The sequence below is a fragment of the Pipra filicauda genome, unplaced genomic scaffold (assembly GCF_003945595.2).
Source record: "Pipra filicauda isolate LSUMZ 115617 unplaced genomic scaffold, ASM394559v2 scaffold45_size4122338_pilon, whole genome shotgun sequence".
Lineage (NCBI taxonomy): Eukaryota > Metazoa > Chordata > Aves > Passeriformes > Pipridae > Pipra > Pipra filicauda.
Window position 1 is genome coordinate 3,066,855 of NW_024104598.1, and position 18,485 is coordinate 3,085,339.

General features: G+C 41.0%; 1 protein-coding gene across 3 annotated transcripts in view; it reads left to right on the forward strand.

The window, feature by feature from the left end:
• The window catches only part of TPCN2 (two pore segment channel 2), a 55,214-nt gene that overhangs the window by 20,238 nt on the left and 16,491 nt on the right, over positions 1 to 18,485 (forward strand). For 2 of the 3 annotated variants that reach the window (XR_003542806.2, XM_039386017.1), the window contains exons 20-24: positions 1,035 to 1,108; positions 1,425 to 1,515; positions 1,638 to 1,720; positions 2,567 to 2,648; positions 4,074 to 4,159. Coding sequence is in view for 2 of the 3 variants with exons in the window: in XM_039386017.1 (XP_039241951.1) it covers positions 1,035 to 1,108; positions 1,425 to 1,515; positions 1,638 to 1,720; positions 2,567 to 2,648; positions 4,074 to 4,159 (416 nt within the window). In the remaining variant the exon portion in view is untranslated. Of the gene's footprint in view, positions 1 to 1,034; positions 1,109 to 1,424; positions 1,516 to 1,637; positions 1,721 to 2,566; positions 2,649 to 4,073; positions 4,160 to 4,884; positions 7,509 to 18,485 lie in introns of those variants that run through there. The other variant, XM_027732457.2, reaches the window with a different exon arrangement.

Here is an 18,485-nt window from a genome sequence, read left to right on the forward strand (position 1 = left end):
TCTGCTGAAATCTGACTCCACTGCCAGCTGATAGAAAATATCTTTCCTAAAGCTAGGCTGGAACACATGCTGATAAAGTAATGTAACTAATTAGCTAATTTCTCATGCAGTGAGTCTTTGAAATATATGGGTTTTTTTTCAAAGAATAAAATTAATTTTATTGCCCCATCTTCTGGCAGGCTGTGAAATATCAGCTTCAACTTACTCCAGTGATGTTCAAAGTGCTGTGGTTCATAGGCCAGGGCAGTTCTCTTCCTCCCAGACTTCCCCCTCCTTAGGTCTGTTTGTAACAAAATACAAAAAAAAAATCAAATGAAAAAAGTATTTTTATTTTTAAGACTCAGCTTGTTTCAAGCTTTCCTGGGACAAGTGGGTCTTTCTCAGAGGAGCGAAGCTGTAGGTTATTTCTAGAACAATCTTTGTAGGATAAAAACTAGAAAATTACCCAAGTGACTGCTAAAGACTGAAAAGTGTCTTTTTAAAGGGAAGTTTGCATTTCCAACAAGTAGAAGAAAGGAATTTCAAACTCCTCTGTGTTACCGAAAACTTTATTTTTAGGCTAATTGTAACATTTTTAAGAAAGTTGCTGGTGTAATATAAAATACTGGCTTGGTTTTGTCCTTCAGCTAAGTTTAATAAAAACTTATTTTCACTGAATCTAGCAGAAAACGCCCTAAATAAAAATATTTAGATTTTGCTTTGTAAATACTGTCAGTGTGTTTTGGTTTAAGTTGCTATTCTGCAACGTTAACAGTTAAATATCAACACTCTGAGACACAAAAAAGCAAAACAGACCAAAAAGTAAAATAGATCATAAAATAAAAGGATTTAATGCATTTTAGGAACAGAAAGTTAAATAGAATATTAAAAAGTAAGAGCAAACAGTTAAGTATTTTCACTTTAAAAGCTTCAGGCGTTGTTCTTGACGTAATTCCTTCACCTGTGGTACAAATATAAATTCCATATCGATTGCGTTGCTTTCTCATTTAGTGACAGAAATATTCAAAGCTAACAGCTGCTTGTATTCCTCCCAGGTGGTTTTCTATGCATTTGCTATCACTGGCATAATGCTGTTTAAAGGTGCCGTTGTTCCCTTGGGAAACACCAGGTGAGGTTCTCAACATCACTGCTCACAAAGAATCCTGTCTTTCAAAAGCACCTGTTTGTGGTTGTTTTGTTGTTGTTTGTTTTCTCTTATTCTTGGAGCTGAATTTTAATGTTTGAATTTTAATGTTAAATCACAAGGCTTCATGTTCTGTTCTTGCTGCACTGAAATTGCAGGAAGGCTCGTCTGGTTTTGAACTGTTTCCCTTGTTTTCTGCCTTTGAGATACTGAACTTTCTGCAGGGCACTCAGGATAATTTTGGTTTTAAGGTACAGTTTACAGAAAGCTGTGTTCACATCCCCCTGTAATTCTCCCACAGTGCTGCCAACACAACATTTGCTAATGGCACTTTGCAGTGTGGGACCTACGAGCAGCTGGAATATTGGCCCAACAACTTCGATGACTTTGCCGTGAGTGTGATCACTGATGACATCCTTCCCTCTTCCCCTCTCCTCTTACCTCTCCTCATTTTCTGAGCCTTGAGTGTGTGAGAAATAACCACTGACCTTCTGTTCTGCTCACTTTTATTTAGGCAGCAGTGGTGACCCTCTGGGATGTGATGGTGGTGAACAACTGGCAGGTCTTTTTGGATGCGTTTTCAAGATATTCAAGTCCGTAAGTAGCAGTAACAATACTGAAAAAGTCTCCTATAAATCCAGTTTGGAAGGTAACTGAACAAGAATTATGCACATGGCACAATTCCACCTGCTAAGAGGGCTGCTGCTTACCTTTCTTCTGGAAATTCAGGTATAAAGGAAAGAAATTTAATGCTTCTGTGTTTTCTCTGTGGGTGAACAATTTTTTTGGCAGACTTAAACCCTTGGGCATATCTTTCATTTGTATTTAATGACTTTATGGGAATGTTTGAATGAACTGGGTGGCTTCTGGGTTGAGCTGTTCCAGTGCTCCTTGGCTGGTTATCCCAAGCCCTTAGTTAAGTTCTGCAGGCTCTGTGTGGGATAAATGTTTAACGTGGTCTGGAGGAGACTGGACAAGCCATGACAGAGAAATCCATTGGATCTGCAGTGAATGGAAGCTCCCTGTAATTCAAGAAATCTCTGAACTGCAAACAGCTGGAGATTGGGGAGCGCTTAGAGGGTAGCAACACAGATATTTTGCCATGGTTTTGCACTCTTTCCTATGTTTCTGCTTTTGACCATTCTAAGGATACTATCCCAGGTGGATCTCTTCCTGTGATCCAGCACAGCTTCTACTGGGCTGCTTTTCTGTCCCTTCAGAGTTCAATTAAGCAGATTGAGTGGGGAGAGTGAGTCTGGTTGATTTAATGAAGGGCTAAGATTTTTCTATTTTTAATTTTTTTATTCCCTACCTCATTTGACATCAAAAAAGGAGTAGTATTATATTTCAAGGAAAAATGTGATTTCATGGTGCTCTGCTCACTTTGAGGCTGAGGGTATTTACTGCCTACCTTACTTATTGTCTGTGTAATCTGATCTGCAGGTGGGCAAAGATCTATTTTGTAGCCTGGTGGTTGATCTCCTCTGTCATCTGGGTTAATCTCTTCGTAGCTTTACTTCTGGAGGTAAGGAAATGTGTTTATTTGGCATTGGATCCCAAAGCTGGGTTCTAATTTCTGCAGGAAGTTAAAAGAACCCAGGCAACTTTTTGAGAAGAGTATGTTGGGCTTGTGTGTGTTCTTTCTTTACCTTTCTCCTCGCTGCCCTTCCCGTGAGGAGTGAAGGAGGTTGGTTTTTTTCCTAGACAATTGTGTGCTTTACTTGCAGTTCTGTCACAAAACTGGTTGCATCTCATTGGGTATGTACATTTTCATTATGTCACTCTCTATAAAGATGAAAAATGTTATAAGTATTATAAAATTGCTTGTCTCTTGTACATTTGCACTTAACTTCAGCATTAGTTATTCAAGCTGCAGGCTTTTTGCCTTTTGATGTATCAACAAATGAAGTTAGCTCTTCAAATTTTTAATTTATTTGGCTCTCCTGTGGTTCTTCCCACCCTGATTTGAATTTACCATTGTTCAGTTCCACGCTAGAAGGGTGGAACTGATTATTTCTTTTTAAGAGACCGTATTCTAGAGTCTTTCAAAGAAGCTGGGGAAATGGAGGTATCCAAGCAATGCCATGAAGAACATATAGTTCTGCCAGTTTCTTGTGTATGTTTATCCTGCAAATTCAAATTTCTGATGGTGAAGGGAATGCTAATCAGAACCATCTCCTCCAGGTTAATAATTGTAGACTTCTCTTATAAGTAATGGAAGGAACTGAGTACCTGTAGAGGGCACTTCACCCCATCTCAAAACCTCTAAAAGTTTCTTTGGGAGATGTTTTTGTTGTTGCTGAAGGTATTGAGAATTTAAATTTATTATAGTAGGAAGAATGGCAAACTTTTCAGTCCAAGACATCTTCTGTCTGCTTACTTCTGCAGGGCTGTGGCCAAAGTTTTTGCTGTAAGAGCCAAGATGCAGCATTCTGAAGGAGGAGAGCAGCATCTCACTATTTTTCTCCCCCCCTTTTATTTTTCCCCTGAGCTGTCTTGTCTGCTCCCCAGTTATTAATTTGTCAGTGTTATTCAAGATGGGGAAGGGAACGTGACAAAACCAGTAGCTGAGCTTTAAGCTGTGATGCCTGGACTAGCAGTAGGTTTATATACGGTTGGGGTTTTAAAGTGGAAGAAATTCAGAGCAGGTAAAAATTTGTGGGTAGTTCACTTGGTTGTCTTGGGGAGGCAGTCCTTGCTAGGAGCAGAAGGCAGCAGGGCTCTCTTGTGCTCTGCTGTTCTTTCAGTTTGTGATGAGAAAGTTATTTCTTTCCTGAACAACAGGCTCGAATAAAGCAGTGACCCACAGCCAGTAAATGTGCTCTGACACTGAGTTTAAAAACAAAGCTCACCCCCCTCCCAAACCTTACCTGCAGACATAGTGACTAGATATTTCTGATGTCATCAGAAGTAGTCCTTTTAATTTTTCCCTGTTCCTTTTACATTTCAGAACTTTATTCACAAGTGGGACCGTCGCTGTCATCGAGAGTCTCTTTCAGATGTTGAATACCAGAGGACAGTGGAACTAATGTTCAGGTGAGTTGGACTGGATTTGATAATCAATCTAGGTTTTTTATGTTCTGTTTTAAAGGAGATGTGCTACCTGCAAGAGGGCAAAGGCTTGTTTTCCATCTCCTCCCTCTGAAGCAAACTGTTCTATCTGTTACTTAGGAAAAAATCAACAAGTGCTTTAGTTAGGCCTGGTTTAAGCTGACGTGGAATCCTAGCCTTTGTATGCTTTGTGCTCGTAGCAGGGTGGGAGAAGAGGTGCTGGGGGTGGGGGGAACAACTGCTGAGGGGGACAAAACCAAGGGAAAGAAGAAAAGGGAAGATGAGGAAAGTGATGCGTGTTCTTGGCTTATTATGAAATTGTGGGTGGTGAGTTGAGACTTGATGATCGTGTATGAGTGGAACTTCTGGTGCACGTTGGATATTCAATAGTAGCACTGGGAACATGTTCTCATCTGGGAGTTTTTTCAGGAAAACAAATCTACTGACCTTCACTTGTGTTGTACTGTGTGCAGGAAATTGCTTCCCTGCTTCTTGTGGGAAAACAGCTGCTGGTTTCCATGACACATCTGTAGAGGATGGATCATTTGCAAGTAGATGCATCTTTAGGGAGCATCAACTTATTGTGATTTTAATTCCTTGTTTCATTCTTGAAACGAGCACACGTCACATCCTCAGTATGTGCATTGCTAAAACAAATGCTGAGAAAGCTCCCTTTGCTGCCCCTAACAACTCATGCTTTTTCTTTGTAGAGATGTTTTGGAAGAACCTACAGAGGAGGAGTTGATGGAAAAACTGCACCAGCACCCACACCTGCAGTTATGTAGGTGACTGGTGGGAAGGACTGATTTGTTTAGACCTCTGTTTTCTTGAGGTTGTCAGCTGGAAGAAACTGGATTTTCTGTGAGATGCTGTTTAGGAAGAGGGGCTTGTTAGGACAGTGTGTGAGGTTTTGCTTGGCAATTCTCTGCAGGAAGGTTATTTTATTTTTGGGTTCATATCTTTTTCGCAGAAGATTTGAATCTTGCTAACTTGACTTGATTTTAAGTTGCAGTTTTAGAGGAGCGTTGCAGCCATTATTTTTATAGACTGTTGATATCAGAACATGTTTTATTTTCTTTTTTTTAAGAGGGAAAGTGTGTTTAAAATGACAGTGCACTTTAAAAGATGAACTTTATAACCACTAAGCCTCCTACTTTCTTCAGCACAGGAAAATGGAACTGCCTTTTCTGGCAATGTGGCAAGGGCTGTGCCCTGCAAGTCATGAATGGACTAGGCAGGACCAGAACAGAATCCTTAATCTTTTTGTAGTGAGAGTCGAAACACTATTTTTGCTGTAATGTGACACCAGCGTATCTTACCGAATTTTCAGGAGTTAATCACGTTGGAACACAATCTGTTTCAGCTGAGGGGCAGGGGCTGCCTGCTTTGCACATCCTCTGCTTTCCTCTGCTTTTGCTCAAGGGTTGGTGCCGGTTGCGTCGTGCTGGTCGCTGTGAGAGCGGCTCCAACCGCGACCGGAGCCGTCGCACTCGTGCTTTTCCATGTGGTAAAAACTGAGCTCTTCTGGAGTAAACATTCTCATGCTGCTTTTTAGTGAACCCTCTTCCTTTTACTTTCCCGTCCTGCCTCTGTGCCGTGTTCCATGAAAGAGCTGAACTTTGGCCGGAACGTCGCGCCACGATCGCTGCCAGTCTCCCGCTTAAAGGGGGATGGAAAAAAAAAAGGGTTGAGTTGGGATAATCAAAGTGCTCAGCAGTTCAAATTTTTAATTCGAGTCTGTGGGATTAGAAGGTGCTCAACCAGTATTGCAGGATCACATACCTTTATGGCTTAATGACCACACGTTCCATATCACTGACTTTCACCCGGGTAAAACTTTTTTGGGTAAGTGACTTCCTCAACAAACCTAAAGTGGGGAATTAACAGTAACCTGTGTCCGGGTGCTTTTCACTGTCCCTTGGTATTCCTCTGAAAAGGTGATTTTTTTTTGTTTGTTTGAATCTTCACCCTGTGAGTAGTAAACTGCTGTGAAGATCAGAATGAATCCCAGCTACTGTTTTGAGATGTGAAAATGAAACTGCTCTTTGAGGTACTGCCTTCTCATGGAGACACTTGTCACCAAAACAGACACTGTTGTGGTCACCTCTGTAGGGACAAGGGCTTGGGGAAGGTAATTGCCCATAAAACACTGCTACTACTTGTAAGTTATTTGATTCTTTTTTTTTTTAAGATAAAAAACAGTTTTCAGAAGTGCCAAGCAATCATCCTGTATACTTTTCCCTCTTTTTTTTTTCTCATTAGCCTCTCTTTCTGTCCTGCGTGAGGGAGAGGAAAATATCCAGGATGATGGTGCTTTTTCACTCAAAAGCTTATTTTTGCCTTGTTGTCTCACTGTTCAAAGGTGGCTTAATGATTCTTGTCTGTCTGTTTCTTTATCTTTTTGCCCGTATTTTCTTTTTGCTGTGGAGTGAAATGTGTTGTAGCTTCTACATGTGTAGAACAAAACTGAACTGAGTTGTGGGCTACTCCTGCAATCTTTCTTTACTTTTGTAATCTTGCATCTTAAGCCAGGCCCTTGTCTGTGTTCAGTCTCTTGTCTCTCTTCCAGATTAAGCTCCCCAGGAACTCACTTGCACTGGTTCCAGTGGCATCACTGCTTATTTTCAGTCATGCACTTAAAGCACTCATCATGGCAAGCTGATAAAGGCATCAGCACTGTTTTTTCTAGTTTTGAGTTTGTTTTTTTTCCAGTATGGCTTTATGTCAGGATGGTTTCTGCTCCTTCCAGCATGATATATAATCACTTCCACCAATTTATTGGCACTTATTACACAGGGGTTAAATAGTCTATTTTACCTTTTTACTGAAAATAAAAAGTTATTTTTTTCCCACTTTTCTGAATACTTGAAGTAGTTTTGCCTTTCCAAAAAAGGAAGTGTACAGTTCTTAACTGGTTTAATTATTTTTTTTTTGCCTCCTAAGGTTGTTTGGGTTTGGTTTTTTGTTTGCTTTTGGTTGTTTGGTTTTTTTGCCATTACATTCCACTACAGTCTACCAAAGCAGCACGAATCAGTGTGGGATTATCATAAACATCACAACTGTCTCCATTATGCTTTCTTTGCATCTGGGCAATGTGAAGAAGGCATTCTGAAGGGAATAGTCTATCTTGTTCTTGTTTCACATTGGTGTAATTGCCTGAAAGTGTAACTAGAATTTAATACAAAATTGTGCCACCTAATGTCACTTGAACTGGAAGATGTAAATGACCACATTATGCAATAACTGTGTAAAATCATGAAAATGAATGTACATAATAAGGTAAAACTTGAGGTTTGCGTTATTAAAAAAACTTTTTCTCAAACTGTGGAAATAATCGGGGTGTTGCAATGGTTCTTGTGGTTTGGGTTTTTTTGCCTTTCCCTTGGTGCTCATTTCTGCAGTGCTCAACATCTCTGCTCCCATTACCTTTGCTGGTTAAAGGCTGGGCCCAAGGAGGAGGTTACACGCCCGTGGGACATATCTGCCTGGTTTCAAAATGCAGCACCTAAAGGATGCTGCTCTGCTATTCTCCAGCTCTAGAGGCACAGAATCATCTGTAGGCACTTGGGACGCTGAATTTTTAAGGTGAAACCTCATTGGAACCGGGCGTTGGGGGTGTTGAGCAGGTTGATTTTCACTTGTGCTTCAATCTCTACAAACCAGGTATCCCTTCATCTCCTCCTGGAGAGATCAGTGCAAAAAGCATCCTGCTAGCATGTTGACTGGGGCAGATTTTGCCCATGATTTAGCAGAGTTCGTGGCATTCTTTTGGAACAGGTTCTGATTTAGAAGATGATGGATATTTTATGGGCAGAACAAAGTCAATCCTGGGTCAAGCTGATGTCTCTGACAGTGGTTGTTGCAGATTCTCAGGTGTGAAGCACATGAAGGCCAAAGCAAAGAGCAGATCATCTTGTGTTATTAAATCAGGACCAAATTTTTCTAGCTTCTGAAGGAGGACCTTAATCACCTAATTAAGGCTAATTTGAGATTCCTCGGCTATTTTACTTTTCCTTCTTGATTTACTGTGAATTTTTGTTGCTTTAAGATTTAGGAGTGGAGGGAGAGGATGGATGCAATTGAAATGTTCCTGATTCTTTTAGTAAAAACACAGAAATACAGTGATAAACCTCACAAGCACAATTAACTATGAAGGAACATAAACTGGTTGAGCTGCAAACAGGCAGCTGGAATAGCTTAGAAACTGTGTAAGAATTACAGACAAAGGAAGAAACACTGTCTTGAGTTTATATGAATGGAGCATGTGACATGTGCTTTCATGGCCTCTTTTGGGGTTATGTTTACATCTACTGACACATTTTGGGGAACATTGCTTTTTATCCCTCCAGCACTTCCTAATGTGCACAAAAAAAAAAATAGGGGCATACAAAACTATAAGATAAAATAGGTCCTGTGGGAAAGTGATGGGGGGGTATAGATTAATTAACACTGATATGTGAAGTAAATGTGTCTCTTACCCTGGTAGATGGTTTATCTTTTCACCTGCCTGTATATTAAGAGTAGTACATAGTGTTACCACAGCTTTTGGTACAATTTAACATTGTACTTTAGTCAGGTGAAGTAATTCCAGAGCTCTGTCTTGGGTTTTTATTGAAAGCAAAATAAAAATAGGTGTTTGCCTGCCTTTTTTTTTTTTATGTAGGTGTTAATGATTTTTTTTCTTTCACTAGATTTTTTTTTGTCTGATTAAAAGCCTATACAGCTGTTGGGAGTTTTCCACAAATCAAATGGGTTTGACTTAATCTGCAGTCTTTAGAAACATTCAGAGCCATTTGTTATGTGAGCTCTGGGTAGAGATAATTTGGGGCTGGGGAGTGGAAGGCTAAGATCGGGTTTGTAGTCCCTCTCTAAGCAATATATATGACACTGTTCCAAAATGACCTTTATAAACCAGAGGAAATTACCAAAATTGTAAAGAAAAATTTAAGAGATAAATATGCACTGTTACGATTTCAAAGTACGTGTCAGGGAATAAGTGGTATTAGAAGACAAATATTATAGGGCTGATATTCAATATAAATTGAGTGAGCCAACAGCATCTCAAAGAGATCAAAAGATTTTGTAATCAAAAGATTACAGCTTTGCTGTAATTTGTAATAGTCCTTCTCTTTGGGGCCCTGTATTTTGGGCCCTGAATTTTAAAATCAGCAAGTGGGGGGAGGTGTCCTTTTTAAGAAACTGCAAAGGTGTGAGTTGAGAAGAACTTTAGAGGAAATAATTACAGACAAACAAGAGACAGGCAAATAGGTTTTCTAAACAGTATCCAAATGTGTAAATGGGTGAGAGGAGTGAAGTGTAGGTGGTGTGTAATCCCTGTGTGCTGGTTCTCCGAGAAGCTGCAGTTTGGATTTCAGCAAAAAGAGTTGCTGCAGGCGAGGGAAGCTGCCTGACTCCAAGCACTGTGTCTGGGGATGCAGACTCCACTTCAGTGCTCCTTTAGGAGGGGTTTGTTTGCCAGTCACCTGCTGCAGCTCTGTGGGGATGTTTGTGAACCTGCCCTTGCCTGGTGATGCCTCAGCTGCTCCCTGAGGTCCTGTCCCGCCCACCTCTCCGTGCTTTCACCGGAAAGGATTCCCATGGCTGGAACAAACCTAGCTTTTGTTGTTACACCATGTGCTGCTGGATCTAGCTAATGGCTTACAAATGTTTACAGCATTACAAGGACGGTTCTAATAGGGGTAGCAAAAAAAAAATGCTCCTTCAGCTTCCTGTTCCAGACAGGAAGATGAGCCTGGACTGTGTGTGCTCTGTTGCTCATACTTGACCTTGCACTGTCTCCCCATAATTCTCCGTGCAGTTCTCTCTACTGGGTTCTCTTTAATCTCATTTCTACCTCCCTCACCTTTTTGGGAAAAAAGAGGGAATGTCTTGCCCTTCTCCCAGGCTGTATTTGCTCACTGACAAGCCAAGCAGGTCGGATAACTTGATCTTTCCCTTGATGAGAAGACTTAATTTGGACACTCTTCTCTGCTTGCTACCAGATGTCACAATATGTGTGACACTCACATCTTTTAACACTTCAGCTCTTCTTTCCAACGTGGTTTGGTGAATGAATTAAAAAGCTTTGTTACCAGGGGACTGCTGCTGCATAAATCCTAGAAGCAACAAGAAAACTTACAAAAGGTAATGATGTATTGCTGGAAATTTTGTTAGTTGAATCTGAAGCTTCCCTGGATCTGTGGCAGTGTAGAATGCGAAGCCTTTCAGTGAGAATGGAACACTTAATCTCCAATGGGGAGAAATGGAGATGGTCCAGAGATTTAATCATGTTCATCATCTTTATTAGGGGGTTTGTAGAAGTGTAGGCTAACATGTTTCAGAACTGGGAGCTGGGCTTTCTTGCATCCTCCAGACATACCATCCCTTTTTTTTTTTTTCTAGATGGATCACAGAGTATCCAAATGAAGAAATTAAGGTCATGGGAAATCTGTTACTAGTTCAGGAATAAACACCAGATCATCAGACTTCCCTAATCATAAACTTCATATTTCATTCTGGGCTGAGGACTTTTTCTGTAGAGCTACAGTTTTCCCAGCATAAAGTGAAAGAAAAACGTTCAGGGGAAAAAGCCCTCAAGGCTGAGCTGGCATTCTTCAAATACTAAGTACACAGTGATATGTACAGCAAAGCACTGGAGCTGCCACCTGACATTATCTCCCACAAAGAGTATGAGCAGAACTTCAAGACTCTGTAAAATGGACTCACAACATAAATGCTTATAAAAAGTGTCTTTGTTAACTAAAATTGTTGCAGTTCTGGAGGGAAAACCATGGTATGCAGTTACCTCCATCATGTGTGCACTCGTTTGCTAAAGGAAGTCAAATGATGTTTTGTCATGAATTATCCATGTTACCCACAATAAGGGGAAACCTAAACATTGTCTTTGACTTAGAATTCCAGCCACTTATGTAGTTTATTTGCGTTGGTTTTCATATCTGGTCCTATACTTGAATTTTTTCCACAGTAATTACATTAAAAAAAATGGTTTATTGATGCTGAATTTTTTAACTGTAAGCCAGAGACAATTCCAGCTTGTCCTTTCCTTTAATGCTAAAAGTTCCTTATAACAGTCTCAGTCATCTTTTTTCCATTAACTGGTTGAGCAGGTGTTGTCTTTGTTCTGCACAGATACTTTCCATGGCCCCCATCATTGCATTGTTTGAGTGCCTCCCAAGTACTCTTCTGAAAACATCCTGCTGGGATAGGAAAATATTGCTATCCTTATTTTGTAGATGATCAGCTGAGATATTTGGTGATCTGCCCACAGCCGAGCTCGAAATCCGTGGGAGAGTTCAGAATAAAGCCTGCAGTCCCTGCTCACTGCCTTTGCTCACAGACAATGCTGCCTTCTTTTTTTGCACCAGCTGCGAACCTCAGTTGCATGTTTAGAAGATGATGTTGACGTTTCCACATCAGCTGGTTTATAATTTTGTTGCTACCCGTTCTTGGATGCAACTTTTTCATTTACTTCGTTTTAAAATTGAAAAAAAAAAAAAAAATCCTGGAACCTCTAAACTTCTTTACTTCCCACCTTATCAAAAGGGGAGAGAGGGCTATTACTGGTTTGCCATCTGATTTAGAAATATTTAATAGGGATGATCTGAGGCTGGCACATGTGCTAGAGGTTTAGTGAGTGTAAGTAAATGGATAGATTCTAGTAATGAAATTACTAACTTAGCTGTACAAAAATATTGGAAAAACACAGGATGACCATTCTGAACAACAGTTATTTGGCAGCTCCAGCTTGCTTTCAGGCCTGAAACACACTTCAGCAATGCTTTTAGCATTGTCTTTATTTGTACTTCTTGTATTCTGTTCTTTGAGGTGAGTGAACAGTCTGACATTTCAGAGCTGGTGGGCTCTCAAACATCACTTTGGATTTGGAAAACTGACCGGGAGGCCAATTGCCCTGCAGGATTTCACTGGATCATCAGCGTTTGAGAGGCTGGAAATTCACATCAAAATAGAAAACTGAGTGCATTTTTAAGACCAAGTTCTGTTGTACAGTAGGTGTGTATATGTGTGATGTGAAATATGATCTCTGACACAACTACAGGTTGCTGGGCTGGATGCAGAAATTACTGAGTTCAGTTGTAAGGATTGTGTCACTTGAGGTAAGACCAGAAGGGATTTCGACTTTTATGCTTAAAATTAGGGTTATTGTGTAGGATTCTGGCTAAAATCAGACTGGTTTTCATTAGCTTCTGGAAAGGAATTGCTGGTTTGTGTGTGCTACAGAACTGTAACACTCTAGCACTGAACTGGGGAGTGGTGGTATAACAATGACCTTGTACCACGAGCATCCTACTGAGGGGAGCTGGAAAGCCAGTCTGGCCTGTATTATTTTATGATGTTAGGTCTCCTTGCATTTAGGAATGAACTGGTTCCTCCCATAGTGTGCTGAGCTGTTGACACTGCTCTTATTATTATTGAGCATTGATCTTAGAAAGTAAAACTTGAGTCTTTGACATGTCTTCACTTACCTGTTTAATACCAGTGAGAGTAATCTTGTATTTTGCCAAAACTACAGGTGTTTAGTTTCCAGCATCCTGGATAATTGGTGGTTTCTCTGAAAAGACTTGAGCAATTACTTGGTGTAGGAAAACGCCTCTAAAGAAGTTTTCTGTAAAACCAAAGGCAGAGGTGTTAAACCCAGACAATAAAACTTAGATCAAAGTAACCAGCAGAAGGGGCCATGAGAGGAGCAGATTGTCCTTTAAGCTGCACCATGTTGTGTAAGGTGTTAGCTCTCTCTTTCTCTAATCAGATTTCATGAAGAAAGTAAAGCTATTCTTTCCTGGTGTAATTCAATCGGAGCCCTCAGCTACATCAGCAGGAAAAGCACCTGCTTTTCCTGCTTTAGATTTGGTGATAGACCCCGGTTTTTGATAGGACTTGGTTAATCCATAACCCAAACCTGTGCCCACAGCAGCACCTGCCATGCAGGTGAGCTTTTAATCTTGTTAATATACAAATATAATGTGGACTTTTATATTAACCTCACACATACACACCCAATAGTGAGCGTCATGCGTAGGGGAATTTAATAAAATGAGACCATAAATGTCCAGTGTGCTTTTTGTTGGGCAATAAAGCTGCCCATGTGTTATAATTGAGGTCTGAAGTTGACTTGCTAGCTGAGGCCTTTCTTGGGTAGATTACACAGACTAAGAGAGCACATGAAAAAAATGTTTTTCATGCTCTGCTTTTCCTCCTATTTTGTCCACCAGCCTCTCCTCCTTAGCTCTGTCTTGGGTTGGTGCCCACTGTAATATCTACTGCCATCAAACTCAGCACTTAAAAATTAGGCACATGTTTGAAACATCTGCTTGGTTGAGACCCTCCACAGTGGCTATTAAGCTTTTGCCTCTGACATTTTCCAAAGTCCTTGGTTCTCATCTGATCTCCTGACTGACCCTGATTCAGTCCTCTGGAGATCTGTAAAGCAGAATCCTCTGCTTCCCAGTTGTGCAGATATTGGAAAGTGAGGTGTGGGCTTGAGGCTCAGGTCCAGGCTTAAGTATTCTAAGACTTCTAAGACCTTGTGTAGGTGAAATTCGGGTCTGAAACACTTTATGTGCAGTTCTGCACCGAAGTTTCATGTGTGTGATTTCTGGTTTGCACAGAGAGAGGAGTTACCTGGCTTTGCACCAGCCACTCATGAACAGGTGTTGGGGAGGACCACATTTAGTTTATTAAATGAGGAAGGGTCCAATTAAATCCCATCCAGATAAGATGGTGGTTTGGATAAAAAGGGTTGTGACCCATCAATGTGTGTATGAACCCCACTGAGAGGAAGGCAATTTCATTGTATAAGAAGACATTTCACAAGATTTGTCCCAACTATGTTATGTTACAACTACATTTTCTGTGGCCACCAGTGTGTTGGTGGGCCAACAGACTTACCAGAAAGCAGAACTGATGTTTTAGAGAACATTGTGCTGTGCTATTTTACAGAACAAACTGTTGATGGAATGTTTGTGGTGATCTCTGTTATTTCATTGCTACTTTCTCCTCCAGCAAATTTACACTGACTCGTGCCCTCAGGAGAGACTATGAGGGGGTGTTATGGTGCCCTAGGATCTTCCTTGACACTGCTTTTCCATGATCTTTGGAAATGGCTCCCCTGTTAGATTATGTGACTGAGGTTAATACCATAGTCATCAAAACATGGGAAATTAGATCTGTCTTGTACCTCGTGATGGTGATCAGGCTCAAGTAAGATACGTGTAAAACATTGCCATTTGAATTGGGGAGTACTTTACTGCAGAGCTGGGCTTACTGGTGGGGTTCATGGGATGGAACCCCCTGACCATGACAGTCTGCTTTGCCATTTATGCTTCAAGTCATTTCACAGGGTCACTGTCACATCCCTGCAAAATCTTTGTACGATATCATCTGATTAATTGTGACCTAGAAATGAATGCTCCTGTGCAAGACAGTGGTAGGTCAGACACAATGCTCTCACAGTAATTTTGGAACAAGCTTTAGAAAACTGAGTTGTGTGACCTGTCACAGAAGGCACAGGGGGAGACACTGAGTCTGCTCTGTAAGGTCCTTGGGGCAGAAATCCTCTCTTTTGCAGTCAAGATAGATGAAGGGAAGAAGACAAGGAGAGAACGCTTTCCAGAGAAGGAACTGAACCAGAATGACTTGGAGCACAAGAAATTCTCTCAGGAGTGGGCTCTGAACCCAAATCCTACGTTTGCCACTCTGTTGCCTCTGGTAGAAGATTCTCAGTAAGTCTGACCTAAAGTTGTAATTTTGGCCCTTGTCAAATCTGTCTTAATTGGCTGCTATGATGGTGGATTTCTTCCAGCAGTTCTCCCACCCTGTTTGTAAAGCCTGGCTGGTTGTCTCATCACAGAGACCATCCTCTTTGTGATCTATTGGCAGTGCTTAAGAAGGAAATCCTTTGTGCAGGACTCATCTGCAGAGCTTCCCAGTCACAGGCTGGTGTTTCATGGGAGCAACAACTGGGAGATCAGGAGTTTTTCCTTCTGGGTGCTGTAAAATCACTTTGAGACACTGACTTGCAGAGGTTGGTAGGCTTTGGGTAGCAGGACACTGCTGTAGGTGCATCTGAATGCTGGAAAGACTTGGGGCCAGAACAGCTAAAAAGATTAAAATCTTTGAAGAAGAGAGAGTCTTTATTTTAGTTTTTTAAAAAGTTTTTCACATACCATTTTTATCTTACTATTTTTTTTTTGCTGTTGTTGGCAGTGTTGTTGGTTGGTTGGTTTAGGTTTTGAGGCTTCTGTTTGTTTGTTTGTTTGTTCATTCTTTTTTTGGGGCAAGAGAGGATGTTTTTAAGTCTCTAGCTGTATTTTCAGCCAGCAGAGGGAGTTTCAAGCCCCCATTTTAGGCTCTGACCGTGCAGGCTGGGCTGTGTGATCAGCACTTCTGGATGCACTTAATGGAACATTCTCAGCATAGTTAAGTGCTGGGGCCTGAATCAAGGGCTTGGAATACAATCGGGTTTTGTTTTTTAAGGACAAAACATAAGAAGGTATGTTTTGAGGCAGTGAATTATCAGTAATACACGTCTGTTTGTACCAAAATGTTTTTATCTCTTAACGCTTCTGCATTGAAAATGTAAAAGTGTAAAAGTGACACTTTTTTTAAAGTGCCAAATCCAGTTTTGTTGTCCCATCTGCATGAAATGTAGTTAAATACCACTAACTGCTAATGAGTCTCAAAACAATCTCTGATCTTTGAGAACCCCAGAGAGCAGGAGTGGGAACAGTGTTTTGGAAATAGCTTCTAAGTTTTAACATGATGATTGAACTTTCTCATAGACAGTTCTTGGGAAAGAAGATAATTCTGCCTTTCTTTAGGTTTTTAGTGTATTATTCTACAACCTGTAGGTTCTGGTGGCAGGAACATCCTGCTGCATCTTGTATGCCAAAACAAGAATAATAATGAAATAGGTGAAAATAAATCAAGCACTGCTGGGCTTCCTTTAAACCTGTAATTGTGGTTTCTCTGTGATAATAAGCTCTCAACTGAGCATTCATCCATGGAGCAGTCAGGGCCTTTTATACCAGCTTAAGCTGATAACTGAAAATGTAAACCACGTTTTAAAGTAATTCATTGTATATACTGGTCTGACAAACGTTAAATTATACTAATTTGAGCAGATGCACGTGTCGCAGCCCCAGAATTCTGGACAGATTCTACAGAACTGAGCAGCTCGTTCTTGTGTGCAAATACATATTGACAAAAATTACTTCACTAGTTGCTTGAATTTCTTTAAATTGGCGCTCTGCAAATGTATATTTTTACTGCAGGGAAAGCTGAAGTGTCCAAACGTTTGAGGACTTAATTATAGGTGGGGGTGAACTCAAGATCCAGGGTGCAGCATTTCCCCTTTCCACTTAAACCTGATGGGCTACTGCTTGTGTTTATATACCCCTGCAAACTTAATTTAGGTGTAGTAACAAGGACTGAAACAAGTTGTGCTTTGTCAGGAGACCCAAGGAAGGAACTGAGTGAAAGCAGGGAGGGGAATCGGCGTGTCTGGCGTTGACATAACGCTGCGAAATCAATGCTTTGAGGGACTGTAAAGCAGAACAGCTGTGGGAGAGGTTTGCTGGGCTTCCCTGGCATTATCTCTTGTGTAAAGGAAAGTACATTGTAAACCAGTAAAAATTAACTGCCAGAGCACAATGATGGTTTTGTGACCGGGAGTTCAGATAAAGTTTTGCTGCTGTTGGCGGAATGATTAAAAGAACCCGGGGCCATTTGCATACAGGTGAGGAGGGGCAGGGTTGTCCCGTGTTCCACAGAGGCCACAGGTATGCAAAGTGCTCAGTTCTAAGTGCTGCCTTTAATTTAACTTGATTTTTTTTTTGTTTTGTTTTTTTTTAGCCTGGCTATGGAGTAGGAGGAAATGGGCTTGGGAAGTGGGCAATCCCGGGAAACGTCATTGGGTGGCAGCAGAGCATTTACCACTTACCGTGGCATCCCGGCAAAGTAAAGGCAGAAAGAACCGCAGTTCTGCATAACTGTGATATAGGTAGCTGAAAATGAGATCTCAGGATGGCATCTGTGGTGGGAGAGCCCTCTGTGTTTGAGACAGAAGATTTCTCTCCAAAAGTCTGTGTGTGTACATATATATATATACATATATGTGTGTATAAACATGTATGTGCACATACACATAAAAACTATGTCTCTATGTGGCATCTGCAGGTGTTTGCTCTCTGACAGTGAGGAGCTTTAATGTGATTACTCCATCTACCAGCTCCTAAATTAGATCCCGTTTCCCTGACGGGTCAAACTTGTTCCCAAGATACAGAGCGTGGTGGTGGTGGTGTGAATAAAGCCACGTGATAGTTCTAAATCACTTTTCTGCTGGAAGGAATCAAGTGAGTCTGTGAATATGGCCAGCAAAACTGATAGTTTTTACAAGTTGTGTCTGGTTCTTTGTATATAGGTATGAGAAGCAGGACAGTTAGTGTTCTTTTAAGAAGGATTTAACATCTCCATATTTATTGTACAGTGTGAGTATTTAGGCTTTTTGGATGATGGGGATGGTGCTCGAAAGACTTCACAAATCTGTGCTATTTTTGGAACAGGAAACTAAATGTATTTTGGGTGCGTTCATTTCGGCGCATTTGTTTTATTTGTTTGGGTTTTTTTTAATACCTCACAATGTAGCTGATAAAAAAGAACTGTGTTATGGCCTTCAGGAGAACACAAACTGTAGCACGAACACGTACAAGCACCCCGTTTCCTTTCCATCCCACACATTATGAAGTTCCATCTCTGTTTGCCAGCTTTTTTGAAGTTGTTTGTGGGTTGCTGCTATTGTAAGTAAATATCTTACCTTCTAACTGCCCATTCTGCTGTCACCACCCTGGAAATGCCATCAATCTAATGCTTTACGGGCAATATCGCTGCAAATGTGGAAACTCGGTGACTGGAAGGAATTTAACATCTTTCTTTTGCTGCTTTGCCTGGGAATAAGAAAGTTAAAAATGGGCAGCTGCCTCCATGGACTTCCTGAAGGCATCAGGGACAGGCTGGCTTGGGAATGGCATGTCCTTGCAGTAGGGAGGGACCTCTGGTTCACAGCTCCTGCTGAGCACTGGGCTGGATATCAGCTACCAAATCCTTGCAGCCTGGACTGAAGATGGTGCCTTAGTGATGCTCAGCTTCTCTGAGTTCTGCTGAACCCTGAGATTAGCTCATGTATTTTTGGGGCACTTTGTTACAAATTGGGGGTTTGTGCCTGTTTGCAGGTGTACCACAGACCTCTGGAATTTCTTCTGGTCTTATGTAAAAG